Consider the following 20891-nt stretch of genomic DNA (forward strand, 5'->3'; position numbering starts at 1 on the left):
TTCTTTTGTGTGGTATACATATAAACAATTTTGCATGGTGAAAATATAGCATATTATTTCTAAAATTTTAAATTTCAAATAATTTCAGCAGACAGTAGAACAGCTGATTTTAGATTGCAAATAAATAGTACAGAATTAGAAGCTTCATAGTACAACAATCTTATTGCCATATTTCTTTTCTCAAAACGGTAAAAGGAAGTAATAGATTCTGAATACTGTCTAGAAAAGCTTTCAAACCCGTAAAAATTTAGAGTAGTTATGCAATTGAGTTCCAGGAGAGGATAAGGAGGGGGGTTAATCATTAAAAATCTTCAAAATGAGCAAAAATTTTGAATCATTCCGTATATAATATTTTTCATATTACATTTTCAACATATCTACATATATGCACTGTATATTATCATAATGTGCATGATACAAAAATAAATAAATAAATAAAAGGTGAAGGTGAAGAATCACTGCTAAAATATCATTGGATATAAATTTTTGATACCAAAAAGACTCACAATCGGAGTAATGCAATTTAACATTTTAACATTTGTTGTTCATAAAGACAAAATAAAATAAAAAAATCTTTTCTAAAACTGAAATGTGATGATCCATGTAATGGTATTTGACTAGGAATGAAAGTAAATAGACATATTTCTTTCAATAAATATTATTTAAAAATATAAATATTTGACATAATATTTTCAAAGCAAACATAATAAATTTAGTTTAATCCTTTATCCAAGTGTGTGTGCAAACAAAGTTTGCGCCTGAAAGTATCTTCAGGACTGGGGTAAAGTGGTACAACACCGGGCAACTCCTTGCAAAGGTGGAGCAAGCTACCAACACTCCTATCTCAGTATCTCCCATAATGCCAAACACATCTCCTGCGGATATGAATAATGTTATGCATTAAGCGAAGGGCCACTACCGAGACTAGTTTCGATTAACATTATACATATCCGCAGGAGATGTGTTTTGCTTGCTCCACCTTTGCAAGGAGCTGCCCGGTGTTGTACCACTTTACCCCAGTCCTGAAGATACTTTCAGGTGCAAACTTTGTTTGCACACACTTGGATATAGGATTAAACTAAATTTATTATAGTCTGACCAAGTGAAAAATAAACTTTCAACATCTTTCAAAGCAAACATTTGAAAATTCTGAAATTCGAAAAAAATGGTTTCTATATTATAAGTAAAGTGAAAGAACAATCAGTGCAACTCTTCCAGTGCAATGATTTGTAGAATAAAATACACCAAATTTACTATTACTAAATAGATTCATTGCAAAGACTGAATGGTGGTCATTTCAGGATTGATTATTTTTGCACATTGGAAATTCGTTTCAATTTTTGGGAAGAGACACAATAACTCAATTGTGAGGCAAAAAATGTCAGATATTTTAGGATAGTAAAGGAAATTCCAGGCAACACAATAGACATAAAGACAGGGAGACACAAAGGTCACTCAGCAACAGTTAATCCACTGATGGCTCTAGAGAATAGCTGTGACGGGATTAACTGTGGAGGAAGGCAATGGCATGAAAAAAGGTAGAATGCCGATGAAGTTTTGATCCATGAAAAAAGCTACAGAGAGCTGACTATTTAATTCCACCTCAGCCGGCTGGGGGGTTAACATCAAAAGAAATTCATTTGAAGTTCATAAAAGTTAATGGGCAATCTTCCCCTTTGTTTTCAACAATTAAGAAATCGGCTATCGAATTTAAATGTGACTGTACCAGCCTTGAGGGTGATCCACGTGAAGGATGTCCAAAAAGTGTAACAACAACACTACCAGAAATCATTGATCAGTGCATGATATGTATTGGATGACAGCGAATCGAAGTGCGTGAAAATTGTTGAGACTATAGCATTTCAAAAGAACATGTAGGATATATTTTGCATGAAGAATTGCAAATGAAAAAGCTTTGCACAAGATGGGTGCCACGCTTGCTCACAGCAGATCAAAAATGCACTCGCATGAAAATCTCTGTACAGTGCTTGGAGCATTTTAACAAGAATTAAACTGATTTTGTGTGTCGAGTTATTAATATGGATGAGATTTGGATTCATCATTACACACCAGAATCCAAAGAGCAGTCAAAAACAGTGGACAGAAGTGGGTTGTTCAGCACCAAAGAAGACAAGGTCATGGCATCGGTGTTTTGGGATGCTAAAAGCATTTTGTTTATTAATTATTTTGAAAAGGTTAAATAATAACTGGGGAATATTATTCCAATCTTTTAACCAGACTACACGAAAAAATTCATGAGAAAAGACCTGGTTTGCAGAAGAAAAAAAATCATCTTCTATGTCTTCCCAAAACTAGAAATCTTGCTCGCTGGTCAGTATACTTCGAATCAAGAGGTGATTGCAGCTATAGAGGAGTATTTTGCAGATCTTACTGAGAACACCTATGGGGATGGGATAATAGCACTGGAGCATCACTGGAATAAATTATTAGTCTTAAGGGAGAAATTTTTTGAAAAATAAAAATAATTTTGAAATTATAAATTCAATTTTTTGCATTGTTAGGCCAAGAACTTTTCAGACCACCCTCATATTTCTCATGTCAATCTAACTGAAGCTAAGTTTCTGTAATTCCTATTATTAATTTTTTTTTTTCAATAACAATAAGCTAAGTATAGAATTAATCTTTCAAACCTGTAATTTGAAAATCTAAAAGCATTACTTGGTGGAACAAATAATTTTGTAAAGCGAAATAAAAGCTGCTATTGCATTAAAAATTACTATTACCGTATATTATCGCGTATAATGCGATCCATGTATAATGCGAACTAGAAATTTTGTTTGAAACTAGCCGTAAAATGCCATGTCCACGTGTAATGCGATCTGTTAATCTCGTTCCATAACATTATAAATAATACAATACGAATTAACGAAAGAAATATTTATTTTCAAACAAAATGTCAAAATCCTTTAAGTTCTTCTTCATCTTTTGAGTCGTCAAACATTTCATTTATAAATTCATCTGTAGGGATTGCGTCATCGGTGTAGCAGTTGTCGTCATCGTCTTCATGCTCTCCAATTTGTTCTGCATCATCCTCGCTTTCGTATATGACATGATCTTCGGATCCATCCATTGAATTACTTATTCCACATTTAAGAAATGAGCGTTGAATCATTTCAGATGGTATCGAATCCCATGCTTCTTTAACCCAGCTGGTGACTAGGATGATCTCAGGCTTCTGAAAATTCCCACCCTTTGTCATCTTCACCAAACCAGATGACATCCATTCTCTCCATTTTTCACGTAAGTGATCTTTAAATGGCTTATTCAAGCTGACATCAAGCGGCTGCAAAACGGAAGTTAGACCACCCGGTATGACTGCTAGGTCTGTACATAGCTCACGTGCTTTCTCTTTGCTTGCCTCTGTTAAATGTGCCCGGAACATATCCCAGACTAGCATGCTTTGTTGACGTAACAAGCTACCTGGACGTATGTTCCATACTTGATCCAGCCACAATTCTACACCTTCTTCATCCATCCAATCTTTCTGATTGGCGTAAACAATTACACCTGGTGGAAATTTCATATGCTTCGGAATTTTCTTCCTTTTAAATATCACTGTTGGCTTTAATTTGGTTCCGTCTGCCATGCATGCTAGAACAACGGCAAAATGCGTTTTTTCATGTCCCGTTGTTTTTATGAAGACACCCTTTTCACCAACTGAGTTTAGTGTTCGATTCCCAGGCATATCAAAGTATATGGGCGTCTCATCCATACTGCCAATTTGGGAAAGTTCATATCCGTGACACTTCCGTAATTTTATGATAAATTTATGGAAGGACTGCACTTTTTCTTCAAGCTGCTTTAGTAACTTCTGCGCAATTTTTGTTCAGTGTCGTAATGTTAATGCTTTGCGTTCCATAAATCTGTTGCACCACCCAGGCGAAGCAAGAAAAGATGAAATAAATGGTGTGTCCTTGAATTTACCATTCTTGAGTTGTAGAGCTCGAAAACGAATTGCATTTCTTGTTACTATAATGCCATCTTGTCGTTGCGTCAAAATCCATTCATTTAGCTCTTCTTCGAGTTCTGGAAAGGATGCTACATCTCCACGACGGGCACGTTTTGTTTTGGAGATTTTTTCAAGACTGTCTTTTTGCTTACGCCAAAGTCTAATATTACTCTCTGCTACACCAAATTCTCTCATAGCAACACTGTTATTATGTTCTTCTGCAAACTGCACGACATGCAATTTAAATCCTGCTTCAAAAGATGAACGTTTAAGTTTCTGTTGGCTCATTTTCAGGCTAGGTTTGTTTAACGAATAATATTTAAAATGAACTGTGGTTAAACCGATATACCTAACTGTGCTCTATCTATCTCACTGTGCTCTATCATTCGGCGATGGAGAGTGCATGCACAGATACAATGCACGCTCAGTCGCCGAATGCGAGTGGGTCAAGTAGATTTGGTTGCATAGGCATTAGGTAGTATACATTATGTGTGCAAGTCTAATAAGATGTTATATTTTTTAGGATCTGCATATAATGTGAACCCCTAACTTTAAGTAGTATTTTTTACCATACGTTTTTCACATTATATGCGATAATATACGGCGCTTTATCAACAAACTGTTTAACATGAATTATTTTAATTCATTAAATAAACCTCTTTATTTCATTAATTTTTAAAATAAATAAATTAATTAATTAAAGCATGTACATAATAAGAACAGCAATGGCAAGTGGTAATCCTGGCAGTGCTTTTTTAAAAAGTGAATATACATACTGAGCCCATGCAGGAATATAAATACTCTGTGAGCTATCCTCGAGAGCCTCTTGTAATAGTCTCGAAATTGTATCTTGAGCCTGATTAATGCAATCTGAAAATCACAAAATTTACATTATTATATAAACTATATCAGCCATGTAAATGCATGCATATCCCTCCCCAATGTACTTAATTTTTTTTTTTTCCCTCTTGACAGGCATTTTGCCATGAATAGTCATATATGAACAGTTATTATAACAGGCCACAGTAAACCAATGTGGTTTGGTCACCATTTTTTACTGCATTAGCTTAATGTGCATAGCCTCAGAGTGACTTTTATGGGAATAAATTAGTGCTGTGCTGCATCTTAATACATGTTATTGTTGAGTTTCTTAAGTATATTATAAGTGTAACTGTGCATTCTTTTAAGACTTTGGTGACATTATTTAGTGAAACTATAGTCAAAAATCAAATCCTTGAAACTGCCACGTCAGCATTTTATACCTCCTCTCTCATTTGAGTAGAGATTTGGACCTATAACTTTATGAGCATATCCTTCCTAATATCATGGATAGTGCGTTTTTCAAAGAAATCAAGTCATTAAATGTTGCAAGTTTTTCCACTTGGTTATACTATAAATTAAAGATGCCAAGAAATTATATTCTTGGTTTAACCCTTTATCCAAGTGTAACCAAACAAACGTCATTAAAGCACACATTAATTATAGATAATCGCTCCAGAAATGGTAGCAGGTATCAATGGATTAAATTATCCATACCATTTTTTTCTTTAATTTACAATATGGTTACAAGTCATGTTGTGGTTAACAAGTCAGATCATCATTTCATCTTTCCCTTACCTGTTAGAGTTTCTAGTTTCAAAGTCAAGTTAATTGGCTTTGAAACTAGACACCTAATTAATGTTATGATAGGGTAATTAATATTATCTAGTCAGAAATGTCCTAATTTGCATATATTCTCTGACTGGTTTGTGCTATTTTGCATATGAAAAATCCAAGTTTCCACAACGTTTGTAAGTTGCCAACTACTCTAATAAGGGTTCTTCACATTTTAGACAAGATTTGAACTAAGCCCTTGTGCATGTTTAATTTAAATTTAAATTAAACATGTACAATATCTATCTACTTGTCATTCTTCCCAGAAAGTGAATAACTGTTTTAGGCGGATAATGCTAAAGTATTATGTGAATGAACTGTTAATGTCATTTGAAGAATTACCAATATTGTTAATTATCAGTAGCTCATTTCTGATTTAAACCACTGAGCACCTGTGAAAGTATCTAGATAGGGCCTCAAATGAGTAGAAAGGCTTATGTGTTCATTGTACATGTTGTTTAATTTTGCCAGTATATATCAGAACACAGAATTATAAGTCAATAATTATTTATTGACTTATTGCTGATATTTCACAGGTGTTATAACCAGCATCTTAAGGGCACAAAAACACAGTTTGTCACTTTAGTCTTTGTGTTGTTATTACAATTTTGTTAAACTAGTCCCTTTGTTACACCATGTTGTTATAGTCTCACATACTATGATAAACTTGTTTTTGTGCTCTGAAGATGCTGGTTATAACACCAGTGAAATATCAGCAATAAGTCAATAAATAATTATTTACTTATAATTCTGTGTTCTGATATATACCGTCAAAATTAAACAACAAATATCTAGAGCGGTACCCATTACAGTGAAGTGGGCCATCACAAAAATTGTGTATACTGTTAGACAAATATTCAAAAATTACTGTAAAGATCTCTTCTCACTTTGTGGATTCAGTACTTGACATGGTAATTACAGTGTAAAATAGCCCAATCTCCAACATTACATACCATTCCAGTACACACGTGTGTGTGGGTGGGTGGGTGGGGGGGGAACACAATTCATCTCGACTGCAAGAACACAATTCATCTTGGAACTGGAAGTTGGATGTCAAACTCACTTGTATCAGAAAAACTGAAGATCTCTATTTATAGAAAACTCACACATGCCAATAGATACTTTCATGTGCAATTTCATCATTATCTGCCCCAAAAGCTTGGAGGTAAATATGCTCACTCCCACCTCAGTGAAGAACCTTTCAAAAAAATGGTTATCTTCAACTGTTAGTAAGCTGCTATTTAATCCACCTGCTCATTGTACTGAAGATAGTATTTATGTAAAAGGCTTTATATCTCTACCATATATCAGCTCTGTTTCACCAAAATTACTGTAAACATCATAAAATTCTCAAGAAATTTAACAATCTGCACTTCTTTTACTCCTTTATCCAAACTCCGTTCCTTGTTCAATACACCTAAACCAAAACATGACAGCTTAAAGTATCCCAGAGTTTACTATATTTGGTGTAATTGTAATGTGCCCTATTTAAGTCAGATGAATTTCTCTGTCTGACCAAAATAGGGCTAACAATAATCAAAAATTCTGCTCACCCTAAGATGAAGATTCCATCACTCATCCAGTGATTGGGAACAAATCAAAAAACATTTTAGATGCTATGATGAACTTGAGAGAAGAGTTGTGGAATCAACAGAAATTATCATCAATCCAGTCCATCATAATACTAACTTTAGCTATAGCCTATCTGATTAGCACTCTTCAGCTATCCAACTTTAGCATACATAAGATAATGCCTGCATGAACATGCCCAATAATACTATGGCATCCAGAACACCTTCAAATGTCAGCAATATGTTTACAACTTAATTTACAGCTGTTGTTCTCTTCTGTAAATTTTTGTATTTCTCTTTTCATGTTATGCACCTGACGAAGGCTTCAAAGAAGACAAAACTAGTTATGCATTCAAATAATAAATAGTTTTTTCTATTTTGGTATCTCTGGGCTTGTAGTCATTAAATTTCTTCTATATACAGGGTAGCCATAATTCAAGTTCCCCTATTCAAAGCTGTATATAGCTCGATCTAACAACTGGAATGCCACCCGATTTGGTAGGGAGACTAATCAAGACATAGAAAGAAGGATTCTGTGAAAAAATATGTTAGTTCGAAAAGTCACCAATAATGAAAATATGACACTGTACAATGTAAAAAAAACATGTTAAAATGGACAGACAAATGAATAATAAAGATTAAGCTGAAATGAAAGATTACCTTTATGTGTTGCTTATGATAACATATCAATAAATAAAACATTTAATATAAATTTAATTTAACACAATAATTACAGTTACAGAGTAAGTGTTGTCACAAACCTGTTGCATGACTTGAACACATTGAGTTCACACATGAGAAAGAGGATCTGGCTCAACGTTGCTGCCATTCTCATAGACCATAAATGGCATCCTATACACAGCATTCTCAAAAGCAGAATGTAATATGTCTGAAGGAATGTTCGCCATAGTCTGTGATATGTTGTCCTTTAATGCCTAGTTCGAGACACCAACACGATAGATGTTGGCCTTCAGGTAATCCCTGAAGTTGGCCTCTTCTTCTGTGAAGTGATGCCATAGACACTGTTGTACTGGTCACGAATGTGGGGAGGTGCTTCATCTTGCATAAAAATGGTCTCATTCAGACACTGTCATTGATGAAGTTGCAGAATGATAAAACTGTTCAGCATATTGTGATATTTCCATGCAGTAATGGAACAAGTTACTGGTCCTATAAGAGTGATCTCCTCAAAAAAAGAATGGCCCTGTTATAAAATCTGCTATGAAGCAGATTTTATAACAGGGCCAAAGAGTAATTTTTAGGGAATGTAATGGGAGTTCCTAAAGCACATGAGGTGATTCAGAAGCCCAAATTCGACAATTTTGGGTATTTACAGTCCCGTTCAGATAAAAATGCACCTCATCTCCCCACAGAATTTTACAAGACCAAGCATCAACTTCCAATCTGACCAGAAACATCAGAGCAAACATCAGTCACTTACCATAATCATTGTGTAGCAGCTGCTGTATACAGCTGATCTTATATGGATAAAATGTAATGATTTTGCACAAGATTTTTATTACCATGGAATAATGCATATCCAATTGTCAAGCTACTCCGTGGGTACTGCTACTACCAGCAACATTTTTGTGCGATCTGTCAACAATCATGGTGGCAACTTCTTCAATTACCCATGGTGATGATGCTTACCATCCTCTGCCAAGTCAAACTTCCAAAGATCCCGTTTCTTCAAACTTCTGAATTATTGATCTAATTGCATTAGCTGACAGAGGAAAAGTTGTAGCAGGTTCTAAACTCACAAAGAGCAGACAATGCATTGCACTCATTAAGGTATAATAACTTTGCAGTAACAGCCATAAAGTAAAGTGAGGTACATTTTAAACATGACTATCAATAGGAATGCATTTGTGAAGTTTTCCCTTTACTTCATAGCTCTTATGATGCCAGCAAAACCGGTGTTCAACACCGTTTTATGCAAATTTTTGGCTTTCTAAGATATAACATATTCCCCATATCCACAACTTTTTGAACTCTCTCTCTCTCTATTTTTTTTTTGCAGTATTCTTCTTCATTCTTCCTCCTCCGTACCAAATTTGATGACATTCTTGTTAGATCAAGCTACATAAGGCTCTGAATAGAGGAAGTTTAATTATGTCAACTGTATGTGTGTGTGTGTGTGTAAAATATGTTGTAATAATACTTTGGATTCCAAAGAGGCTTTCAAATGAACTGCTTCATGTAACATTTAAACTGAAATAAATACGATTGGTGAAGTGGAGCAGATTGAAGATCTCTTCTGCCTGATTCAGTCATATTTTTTGATAGAACAAGCAGATGTCTAAGGATAATAATTAACTACTTCTGTTTAATTATTAAGCCAGTATTTTACCTTGGTAGCCAAGGCATTTTCCTAGACACAAAGATAAGAATGGGCACAGCAGTATGCAAACACAATAAGAAAGTAAACACAGACTGAGTACAAAATGGAATAATAATAGTAGTCTTAATTGGCCTTGCAGCCCCATACAGTTAGGACACCAGTCAGGACTACACCATTATGTCATTTTGTAATCAAGTTTGTGTTTGATTTTCTTCTGTTAAAAACAGCCTGTGTAGCTCAGTGGAAGTTGTGCTTGCACACCTCAGCGATAAATCGCCCGAAGATAGACCTCAAGTTCAAGTCCAGTTCAGGTTTTTCGTCCCGTAAAACCTGAACTCACATTTTCGACCATAGAACTCACACTATTTCAGGCATTAAAAATATTGTGTTAGGGTTAGAGACCATGAGATGGTGGCATTTGTTGTGCCATATCTTCATGCGGGCTGCTTAATTAGTGATAGTCTTGGGCCACTTATCTCTGATTGGCTACCAGTGGAGATTACACTGCCCACTCAGTCTCCAAAAGTTAGACAGGGCTAAAACGGCTTTCGCCTATCCCCTATATATATGGGAATAAAAAGGCATTAGCTGATTCCTTCTGTTATGCCTAAGTGCACATGCATATTCTTTTCATTGTATCTGTAAAGATGCCTTAGTAACCACGTCAAAATAGTGTACAATTAAATCAAATTTGGTTAATTATGATCCCTACATGTTTCTTCCTTTAGTTACCAGAACCACTTTGGTGGAAACACACACCAAACACACAACTTGAGAAGGTGGGAGGGTTGACTTGACCAGGAAAGGCTGTATGCTAAGCATCACTAGCCCATAATGGCCCATGCTCCTCAGTGTGGCATGCTATAGCCACTCCATTCTATCCCTAATCATCACTGTCCAAATAATAACATCTTATATTTATTATCATTTAGCAGAATTTCACCTGCTTCAGTAGTTTTTATCATGGTAGTGTTACTTTATATCAACATGGCACTTTTCTACTTCTTCTGCTGATTTGACTTCTTTTCCACTGATGCTTATTATACAGATAAAATGCCTACTTTCTGTTTTGCTGATGGTAAGTTTGTTCTAGTTATTAACTTTCACTGTTTGCCCTGGTTTCATGATGGAATCGGTGGGGCCTTGTTTATCTGAGCAATTCTCCAGTAGGCATGGAATTTCATTATGTTATACCATTGTTTTTTTTCAGTTTAAGCCATACAGAATACATTTGTCAGCCCAGTCCTAAATCACCAGCCCATCCTCACGTGTTTAATATAGAGTTGGATGCATACTAATAGGGATCACCACATGAAGGTGAAGACTGGACATTATGTCAGAAGTCCCAGTCAGTTCTCCATATTCCTTAAAGGATCTGCAGAAGAAGAAGTCTCCCAGTTATCTAGTTTTGACCTTTGACTAGTGCCCCAAAAAGCTTATCTACAGGATCATGATTAATCATCTGACTTCACTGGCTGAGCAGTTAATGTATCCACTCTCCAACCAACAGGCTGCATGTTCAAATCCTGCCGTGGATATGGATGTTTATGATTGTCTTTACGTGCAAGATGAATTTCATTGCCTACTGTAAGACCACCTCCCCACCTTTTGGAAGAATGACATGACGAATAAATTCCATCTCTGGTCTCTAGAACAAGGTTTCGGAACTGTGTAAAAATGTAAAATAAATAAATAAATACAATAAAAAAAATTCATAGACTACTCCCAGTACTAATATCCTACATGTTTTTTGACTCGTAGTGGTAGTTACACACACACATACAAAAAAAATATATAAAATAAAAAAAAATAAAAAAAATAAAAAAAAAAAATATATATATATATATATATATATATATATATATAGGTGCATAACTAGCAAATGTAAAATATAAGTTAACAAGTAAAGCTCTTGCAAAACCATTGCAGATACCAGTAGCGCACTCAGGGTTTAATCTTGAGGGGGGGGGTCCCAAGATGAGTACACAATTTGAGAATTCACACTACACATCACATACGACCTATGCCTGAACATCTGCAATGATCACTAATTCATAAGTAGTGTAGAAATAGAAGCATGACACAGCATAAATTTAAAAAAATTAAGTTTAGATCATATAATCACATTATATGATCTAAGTGTTTTTTTTTTCCTTTTTCTTTGTGGGGCAGGGCCCCTTGCTCCCGCCCCCGCCCCTTGGGTGTGCCATTGATAGATACCACAATGGTTCTGCAAGCTTTGCTTATTAACTTATATTTTATATTTTTTGCTAGCATACATTTAGATTTCTTTTTATCTTAGCTAAAGGAATCAGACATAATCTGTGGTGAAAGGTTTATATTAATGACCAAACAGAAACCTTTTTCGAGATTTCTTTTAGAGAAACACCCCATGTTTCTCTAAAAGAAACATTGAATCCTTTAAGTTAAGAGAATTCAGATCCAGAATCCTGCACTTGTCATTTTCTTGACAAGAATGTGAAGAAATTTTTAAAAACCTGGATTAGAAAAATAGAGGAATTATGATAAATGGGAACTAAATTACCTATGATTTGCTGATGGCATTGTTCTTTTAGGTAACTATGCAGAACTTCAACAAATGATCACTGAATTGGATGCAGAAAGAAATAAGAAAGGATTAAATATAAACTCAAGGACAGAACAAAAAAAGTATAATAAATACATTACCAAAAAGCCAGTACAAATAGAACATCACGAAACTTATACAGTAATCCCCTATGTTTACCTAGGAGAAAAGATCACAGTAGAAGGTGACTGTAAAGAAGAAATTATATGTAATATTCAACTTGGTTGGATAGCATTGGGAAACACTATGAAGCACTCAAAGGAAATGTCCCAATCTGCCTTAAAAGAAAAATATTCAACAGTTGTATACTTTTGGTCATGACATATGGAAGTGAAACATGGACTTTTACTAAAATATTGACAAACAAGTTGAGGATTACCCAAAGGAAAATGGAAGGATCATTACTCGGTATCACAATTCTGATAGAAAGCACAATACTTGGATCAGAGCTCAGACTATGGTGAGATATCATCGTTGCATGGAGAGTGGTTGGTGAGTGGAATGCATTGCCTGAGTGTGTTATGAATGTAGACACATTGAATCAGTTTAAGGCACAGGTTGGATGAGCATTGTTTGCAATAGTATGTATCTCCTACAATGAGTCTCTGACTCCATGGAGGTCAGATGATGATAATAATAATAAAAGATTCAAACGGCAATGGGTAGAATATACTGCAAGAAGTAACACTCAAAAATAGAAAAAGTTGATATCAGAATGGTATCCTAGAGATGGAAAGAGAGCTAATGGAAGATCAAAGAGATGGTGGGAGGATGAGATTAAAGAGATGGCAAGAACTCAGTAGCAGAAAGATTCAAGATAGGAATGAATGGAGGCCTTCAGGGAAGGCCTTCATAAAACTGTGAACAGAAAATGGCTGATGATAACGATATATTTTTCAATTTTTAAGAAAATGTTACCTGGTTTATCAACTTCCTTCAGCAAAAACAGCATTTTGCTTTGGATCTGGCAGCATCGAGCTTCCCATTCACTGCACTTCCTAAAATTAATTATATACATGATTATATTAAAATTTCTTGATAGATTTTTTTGAAACTTTAGTATACTGAAAAAAATTACGCTACAAGTTGATACTTCTTTTTTCAATATACATGGTAGACTCATAACACATTATATGATCTAACATTAGCTTGCAAAAAAACACATGTAACATAAAATTATTACTCCCTAGGTAGCATTTTTAAATGCAAGTGAAATAAAAGATAGATAATAGACTGACTTTCTCCATAAAAACTTACCCACACTTTGTGTTGGGTCATCATATTTAAAAAAAAAAAAAAAAAAAAAAAATCTGCATTTGTGCATCATGATAAACTGAAATCATGAGGCTATTTACCAAATACCTGGTAATGAGGCAGCATAATAAGAATAGCGAAGTCCCTCTGATTTCTATTCTGAAGGGTGGATACTGTTAAGGAAAGAAGACATAATTGCCGAAAGAACTTGGGAATAATTATAACTCCCACATTCAATCAGGATTTGAGAATTTCCTCTTCTGTCTTTAGATTTGTAAAAGGCCATTTAGAGTCAAAGTTCCTAAGGATTTTGTACAGGTGGCAAATGGCAAAGTTGACAGCGAGAAGCTCGCTGCCACTATTTCAATTTTTTCTCCCCCAGAATTTGATACCAACTAAAAACAGTCTTTTTAATTGACAAAGCTATCTCAATATGGTTTATTCCTCTATGAGACAACAAACACATGGTTTATTATTTAACAATTTCATTATGACCAAGTCCAGTTAACCTATGATTCTCCAAATGAAACTCATTCATATTCAGTTAAATTCAAGAGAAAATTAAGAATTAAAGTAAAGGTAGAATCAATCTTAATATATATGTACAAATTCAAGTTAAAAGCTTGAAGAAAGTTTCTAAAATGCCTTTATTCCTTTACATCAAATGAAATTCCTCAGAGAAAATAACAATTTGCATAATAAAACAGTTTATAAATGAAGATACTCAAGTTCTTTATCCAGAAAAAATAAAGAAATGAACAGAATCTCCATTTCTTAAAAAACATTAAATACATGAGTGTAACAGTATCTTCTATATGAAAACATAAGAGAAATAAGTTCTATCTGAAGATGTCACCAGTTCATCAATAGGAATGTTCACTTCAGTTAAGAGAACCAACAGGTCTGACAGTGATATCAATATCACAGTAAAGATAATGCAGGAAAAATGGACAAGTGAGATAAGATTTTTGCAAAAATGTGTAAATAAATTTTCTAGAGTTCCCAAATTATTATTATTTTTACATAACACTTCCAGGGAGTCCAAAGACTCAGGAAGGCACCTACTCCACAACTATTCCAGGGAGTCCAAAGATCAAGGGAAGGCACCTACTCCACAACTCTCTATCTCCACCACTCAATCCACCAACTACAACAAACCGCAACTACCATCGTCATCATCTACACCAATGCTATCTACGACCCATCATCACCACTAGTATTTTCACAGACGATCACAAACATCCATGATCATGGTGGGATTCAAACCCACAGCCTTTTGCCTGGAGAGTGGATACGCTGACCACTCAGCCAACCAGGCCAGCTAATGAGCTAATCAATATTATGTAAGTAGAATAAAATTTTGTGTACTTATACTTTGATAGAGGATTAAACAATAATATAATTTCTTGTCAAATATAAAATACTATGTAAAAAATATGCTTCTCATTGGCACTTTCACATTAACCCAGACTAATCAAAGCCTCTTCTCAATTAAAAAAAAAAAAAACAGAAAATTACAACTCAAACTTTACTTAATTAAAAATAGAAATAAGAAACAATTCCCTTAGGCTATCAATTCATTCTTTAAGGTCTCACTTCATTTTTTCAAAACTTGTGTTGTGTATCCAACTTGTGCATGTGCAAAAAAAAACAACATTCAAGTACAACTTCCGTTTAGCTATTGATAAGCAAAATGCTTAAGTTTCAATCACGAAAACAAGGTAAAATTGCTGCAAAATCTTATATTCAATATGATAAAACTCAAGTAAATATCTTTAAATATTAAACAGTGGGTAACACTATTCAGTGATATCTTAAATGGGGACCAGCATGTTTTGCTTCATTTTGTAGGAAGAAGGGTTTCTTTTTATAATTCACTTACTAATGCAATTGTTCTTTAACATAAACTATTAATTAAATAAAAGTTTTAGCCATTTGGCTTTTCATCTTAGTTATATAAACTATTAATCTTTTGTATATCATTATTTTTTTTTCTTTCAAAGAATTTGGAGTAATTTAATTTAATTTTGATTTTGTATAATTTTACAAAATTTTACAAAATTTATTCATGCAGATATATTTCTAAAAATAATACAATGGCTAACGAAAATATCATTATGCTGTACTTGTACAGAAAATTGAAAATATCTTCTAAAATATATTTTCAACTTTCTGAAATGAATTCATAAGCAAACAAAGGTGAGATTTGCTTGTGCATTATGTTGAAAATGTTTTTCACTAGGTTATACCATAAATTAAAGATGCCAAGAAATTATATTCTTGGTTTCATCCATTATCCAAGTGTAAGCAAAAGTATAGAGGCTAATGACTTCACATCAACTGCATTAGTATCTCATAATGCAATGCACATATCCTTACGTATATGTATAATGCTATGCATTATGGGATGGGCCACTATCCAGACTAGTTTCAACCTGAAGAAATATGACCTCTGCATATTTCCTCCACAAGGAAATATGACTTCTGCATTACTTCAACCTGGGTATCACTTCCAGCCCACCAATGAGACCTCAATAAAGGTCAAAACCAATCTTAGTAGTGGCCCATTACATAATACAAAGCATTATACATGTCCATAAGGATATGTGTGTTGCATTACGGAATGCTAAGGCAACTGATATGAAGTCATTAGCCACTATATACAAGTAGTCCAGTCATAAAGTTACTTCAAGTGCAAACTTTGTTTGCTTACACTTGGATAAAGGATGAAAAAAAGAATATGATTTCTTGGCATCTTTAATTCATTGTGAATGCATTATGTTTCCTCATTTACCATACAAACATCATCTAAGAAGTGCTGCATAACAAAAACATTATGCTCAAATCAAACTACAAAATTATGATACAGCACTTAAGTATATAAACTATAGCTGAAACATATAAAGCCATGAAAATTAAGCTTTGGCTAAGACAGATGAATAGACCCTGCTGATATGAATTGAAACTTGAGGTTATTTAGAATGATAATTTTGTTCCATTAAATATGAGTCTGAGGAGATATATAGGGTAAGTGTTGATAAAGGTGACTGGGCAGGTGAGGGGAAAATCACATCCAACAAAGGTTATACTGCAACAAGTAAAAGATTACGGGTAAGATAATAGTATCAAGGTAACAGTAACTTGGCAGTCCTCTGAGTCATTTTCCTACCAACCTGGCTAAGAACACTTGTTTTGCTAATCTTTTATCTCCTATTCTGTTTAAGTGACCATACCATCTGAGATTAGCTCTACTAAAACAATCCTGAATGTTAACAATGGCTAGCTCTTTCCTAATATTCCCATCTTTAATGTGATACTCATTGACAGTATCACATTAAAGATGGAAATATGCCATCTGTTAACTCTACTAATCTTTCTCAGAAATCTCAATATCACAGGTACCAGTCTTTCATCAAGTGTTTTGTTTCTAACCCAGCTCTCAGATCCATAAGTTAAAACTGGTTTGAACACCTTCTTCTTCTTCTTCTTCTTCTTCTTATTATTATTATTTGACTCCAGGGAGTCCAAAGACTTATCGAGGGAGAGTGTGCCAACAGCATCGAACGATTAGTATCCTTCCAACTACTAACCGCACTCAAACTTACTTAATTGAGTCATTAGTAGCAGAGGCTCTACCAATCGACCAACCTTTGCCGGCTTTATACAGTTAATTTAGTGTTTTGACTAATTTCTTTCTTATTCCATATAAATTTATTCAGCTGACTTCCTACCATATCTACTTAACTCATTCTGTTATCTATTTTCATATTTAGTTTGCCATCTTCACTAAAAATTGTGCCTAAATAGCTGAAATGTTTTACTATCCAAGATTAGCATCATAATACTATCTTATTATTTTTATTATACTATATCTTATATGTATATCATCATCAGTAGGCATTGTCAATCCACTGCTGGATGAAGGCTTTTCCAAGATTCCACCAAAACTGTCCATGGCTTTCCTTTCCCATGTTACTCCTGCAAATCTGATGATATCAAACCACTGTGATTAAGGTTGGACGTGATTGATGTCATGGTCATTTTTCCTCTCATGGAATTCAATCCAATACTCCTTTTGTCCATTGCTGATCTTGTCTTTAAGCAATATGCCCACCCACTGCCACTTCAGATGTTTCACTCCTCCTATGATGTCAAAGACTTTGGTTTGATTTCATATCCACGTATTCCTTTTGCAATCCAGTCTTGTGATACCAAGTATGCTTCTTTCCAAACTGCATTGTGTTGTTCTTAATTTTTGAATTTTCTTTGCATTTAGTGTCCATGTTTTACAGCCATATGTCAATATAGGAAGAATACATTGGCTAAAACCTTTTCTATTCAGGCATAATGGTAGTTGGCTTTTGAATATTGAATATAATTTTCCAAATGCTTTCCGCCCAAGTATCGTGCGTCTTTTACTTTCGTCCATGATATTTATTCCATTGATATCTGTTGTCCTAAGTATATGTAATGACCTATTTGTTTAATTTCATCATTAATGATTTTTATTATTTCTGGTTAGACATAGCTATTGAACATAACTTAAGTGTTCTTTAGGTTCATCTTTAGGCCAGCTGTTTTGCTAGCAATTTGGAGTTCATGGATACGAGTTTGTAATTCATGCGCAGTTGAAGTAAAGATAACTATGTCATCTGCAAAGCGTAAATGGCTTAAATATCTTCCATTTATCTTCCGACCTTTCCCTTCCCAATCAAAAAGTTTGATTATTTCTACTAGGTGCACTGAGAATAATTTTGGAGATATTGCACCCTGTCTTATACCTCTCTGTATTTCCACAGTAGAGATGTTTCCATTGAAATGAATTGCTGCTGTGGTAATGGTGTATGCTGATTTGATGGTCCTGACATATGGCTCCTCCACTTGTTGGTTTTGTAATGCTTTAAGTATTGCACAAGTTTTTAATGAATCAAAGGTTTTCTCGTAATCAATAAAATTAAGGCATAATAGTAACTAATATTCATTACACCATTTGATAATCTGTTGTACAACTTGAATACAGTCCATTGTACTAAAGCCACTTTGAAAGCCTGCCTCTTCTTTTGATTGAGCTAGGTCTAGAGTCATACATAGCCTATGAGCCAAGACTTTTGTAAACACTTTGTAAACCACCAATAGTAGACTAATGGGTCAGTAATTCATCAAGTCTTCTACTTCACCTTTTTTATGTATCAGAATTAGGGTAGCCTTCTTACATGTTCTTGACATATCATTTTTCTTCAGACATAAGGTAAATAGTTTTGCTATGATTGTGTAGATCATTTCTCCATCTGCTTTTAGAATTTCAGCTATAACTCCATCCTCACCTGCAGCTTTTCCATTTTGCAAGTTTTGGATGCTCCCCATAACTTCTGGTAGAATCTGTGGTACTTCAGCTATTTCGTAGTTGTCTTCTTTTTCTTCTTCATTTTTAATTTGTTTATGATATGATATGATATATGATATTTTATTTATTTATTTATTTATTTATCGTATGGCTTGTACACATGGTTAAAAGACAATAAGATATAATACACGAGTATAGATAAGATACACATATATGATTTAAAAAAAAAAAAAAAAGTCTGCATTCAGTCAAATACAAATATGAAATTTATGACAAGCATCAGACAGAAGATTAGTCATGTTTTAACATTTAGGTTTTTGATCCAGTTGATTGCCTCTGGGGATAAGTCAAAGATATCCTTAAAGTCACCTGGATATGCTCTCAGCTCACATTCCTGTACTATATGGTAAATGGTTTGGGTCTCAGCTCCACAGGGACAGTGGAGATTTGGTATCTTATCCCACTTTGAAAGTAAGTCTCCACATACACCATGGCCTGTATGAATCCTGTTAACTGTCGTCAATATATTCCTGGGCAGGTCAAATCCAGATGGTTTTTGGAAGATGTTTATGTGATTACGAACTTCAGGTGATACCTGCTTGGGACCACAGTACATCCAACCTACTCACCATACTGTCATTCTGGCTAAGAAGATTATGTGCAGTTTTTAAGGTAAGTCTTCTGGATTTTAGTCTATTATATAAAGCATCTGGAATAAATTCATGTGTTGGGAGATTTTGGTTATTTAAAATTCTTTTATATTCACGAAGCAAGGCTTCCTGTCATCACCGTTCCGGAGTAGCAATATGGCTCAAAGTGGGGAGCCATTGTAAGGGTGTACTCCTAATGCAACCTGTTATTAAACACAGAGTGGAGTTAAGTTGAGTATCTAGTTTATTGACATGGTAACTATTGAGCCAGACAGGAGCACCATAATCTGCTGCACTGTAAACTAGACCCATTGTAGTGCACCACAGAGTTGTGGCACTTGAGCCCCATATAGTACCACAAAGCTTCTGAACTATGTTATTTCTGGTGCAAACTTTAGTAGTGTTATTAATCATATGCTGTTTATATGTCAGAGTTCTATCCAGAGTTATTCCCAGATATTTAGGTGTCAGATTAAACGAAATTAATGTTCCATCAGCATATATCTCTGGTTTTTGATTTACGAGACTATTGTTCAGGTGAAAGCAAGAACATTCAGTTTTACCAGAATTTGGTGTTAATCTCCATTTTTTATAGAACTGCCATAAAGCTGACAGATCATTTGTCAATATTTCTTCAGTTTTTTTCATAGACTTGTCGCTGATTGCCAAAGCTAGATCATCTGCATAAGGAAACTTCCTGCTGGCTGTTTCAGGAATATCTGCAATGTAAAGACTAAAAAGCAGTGGTGCGAGCACTGAGCCCTGAGGTAATCCACTTTTAAGCACTCTCTGTTTACTGATGCTTCCTGTGGTGACTACCCTGAAATATCGATCACACAGTAAGTTGTTTAAGAGATGATCCAATATTTTACATGGGATGACCTTAAGATATTTATATATGAGTCCCTCCCTCCAAACAGTATCATAAGCCGCTGTTAAGTCAATAAAGACTGCAGTAGTTTTCAGGCATCTTTGAAATCCTGCTTCAATGTAGGTTGTTAAGCTGAGAACTTGATCTGTGTTTTGCAGCTGCGATCTCTTCTGAACCCTGCTTGTTCTATTGGAACAAGCAGGGTTCAGAATTTTCATCGCTGATCCTGTTCAATATTAGTCTCTCCAACAATTTGTAGGTTGCACTTAAAAGGGCTATGGGGCGATAGCTTTCAGTTCTGTCTGCTGGCTTACCTGGTTTTAACACAGCAATGATTTTTGTCCTTTTAAAATCTTTAGGAACGCAGCCACTTTCAAGTATATCGTTAAAGAACTTAGCCAGCCATGATCTTGCATAAGGTCCACAATGCTTCAGGAATTCATTATGAACATTGTCAAATCCAGGAGCTTTCCCCATTTTGATATTTTGAAGCGCCAAGGATATTTCCTCACAGGAAAAATGCAAAGAGAATTGTTGATTCTTTTGAGTTACAGACTTCATAGCCTTTAGTTTGCGTTTTATCTCTTTAGTATGTTCTTTATCTATCAGAGCTCTAGAAAGCGATACAATATGAGCAGCTATCTGATTCG

General features: G+C 34.6%; 1 protein-coding gene across 1 annotated transcript in view; it reads right to left on the reverse strand.

Moving 5' to 3' along the window:
- The window catches only part of LOC150094412 (TBC1 domain family member 2B-like), a 406352-nt gene that overhangs the window by 248503 nt on the left and 136958 nt on the right, over positions 1-20891 (reverse strand). Inside the window, exons 9-10 of the mRNA XM_090412467.1 lie at positions 13041-13120; positions 4747-4840 (exon numbers count right to left, since the gene is read on the reverse strand). Coding sequence (XP_090268593.1) covers positions 4747-4840; positions 13041-13120 — 174 coding nt within the window. The remainder of the gene's footprint in view (positions 1-4746; positions 4841-13040; positions 13121-20891) is intronic.

Source organism: Typopeltis vanoorti, chromosome 22 (assembly GCF_054136105.1).
Source record: "Typopeltis vanoorti isolate ZY-2024b chromosome 22, IOZ_Tvanoo_1.0, whole genome shotgun sequence".
NCBI lineage: Eukaryota > Metazoa > Arthropoda > Arachnida > Uropygi > Thelyphonidae > Typopeltis > Typopeltis vanoorti.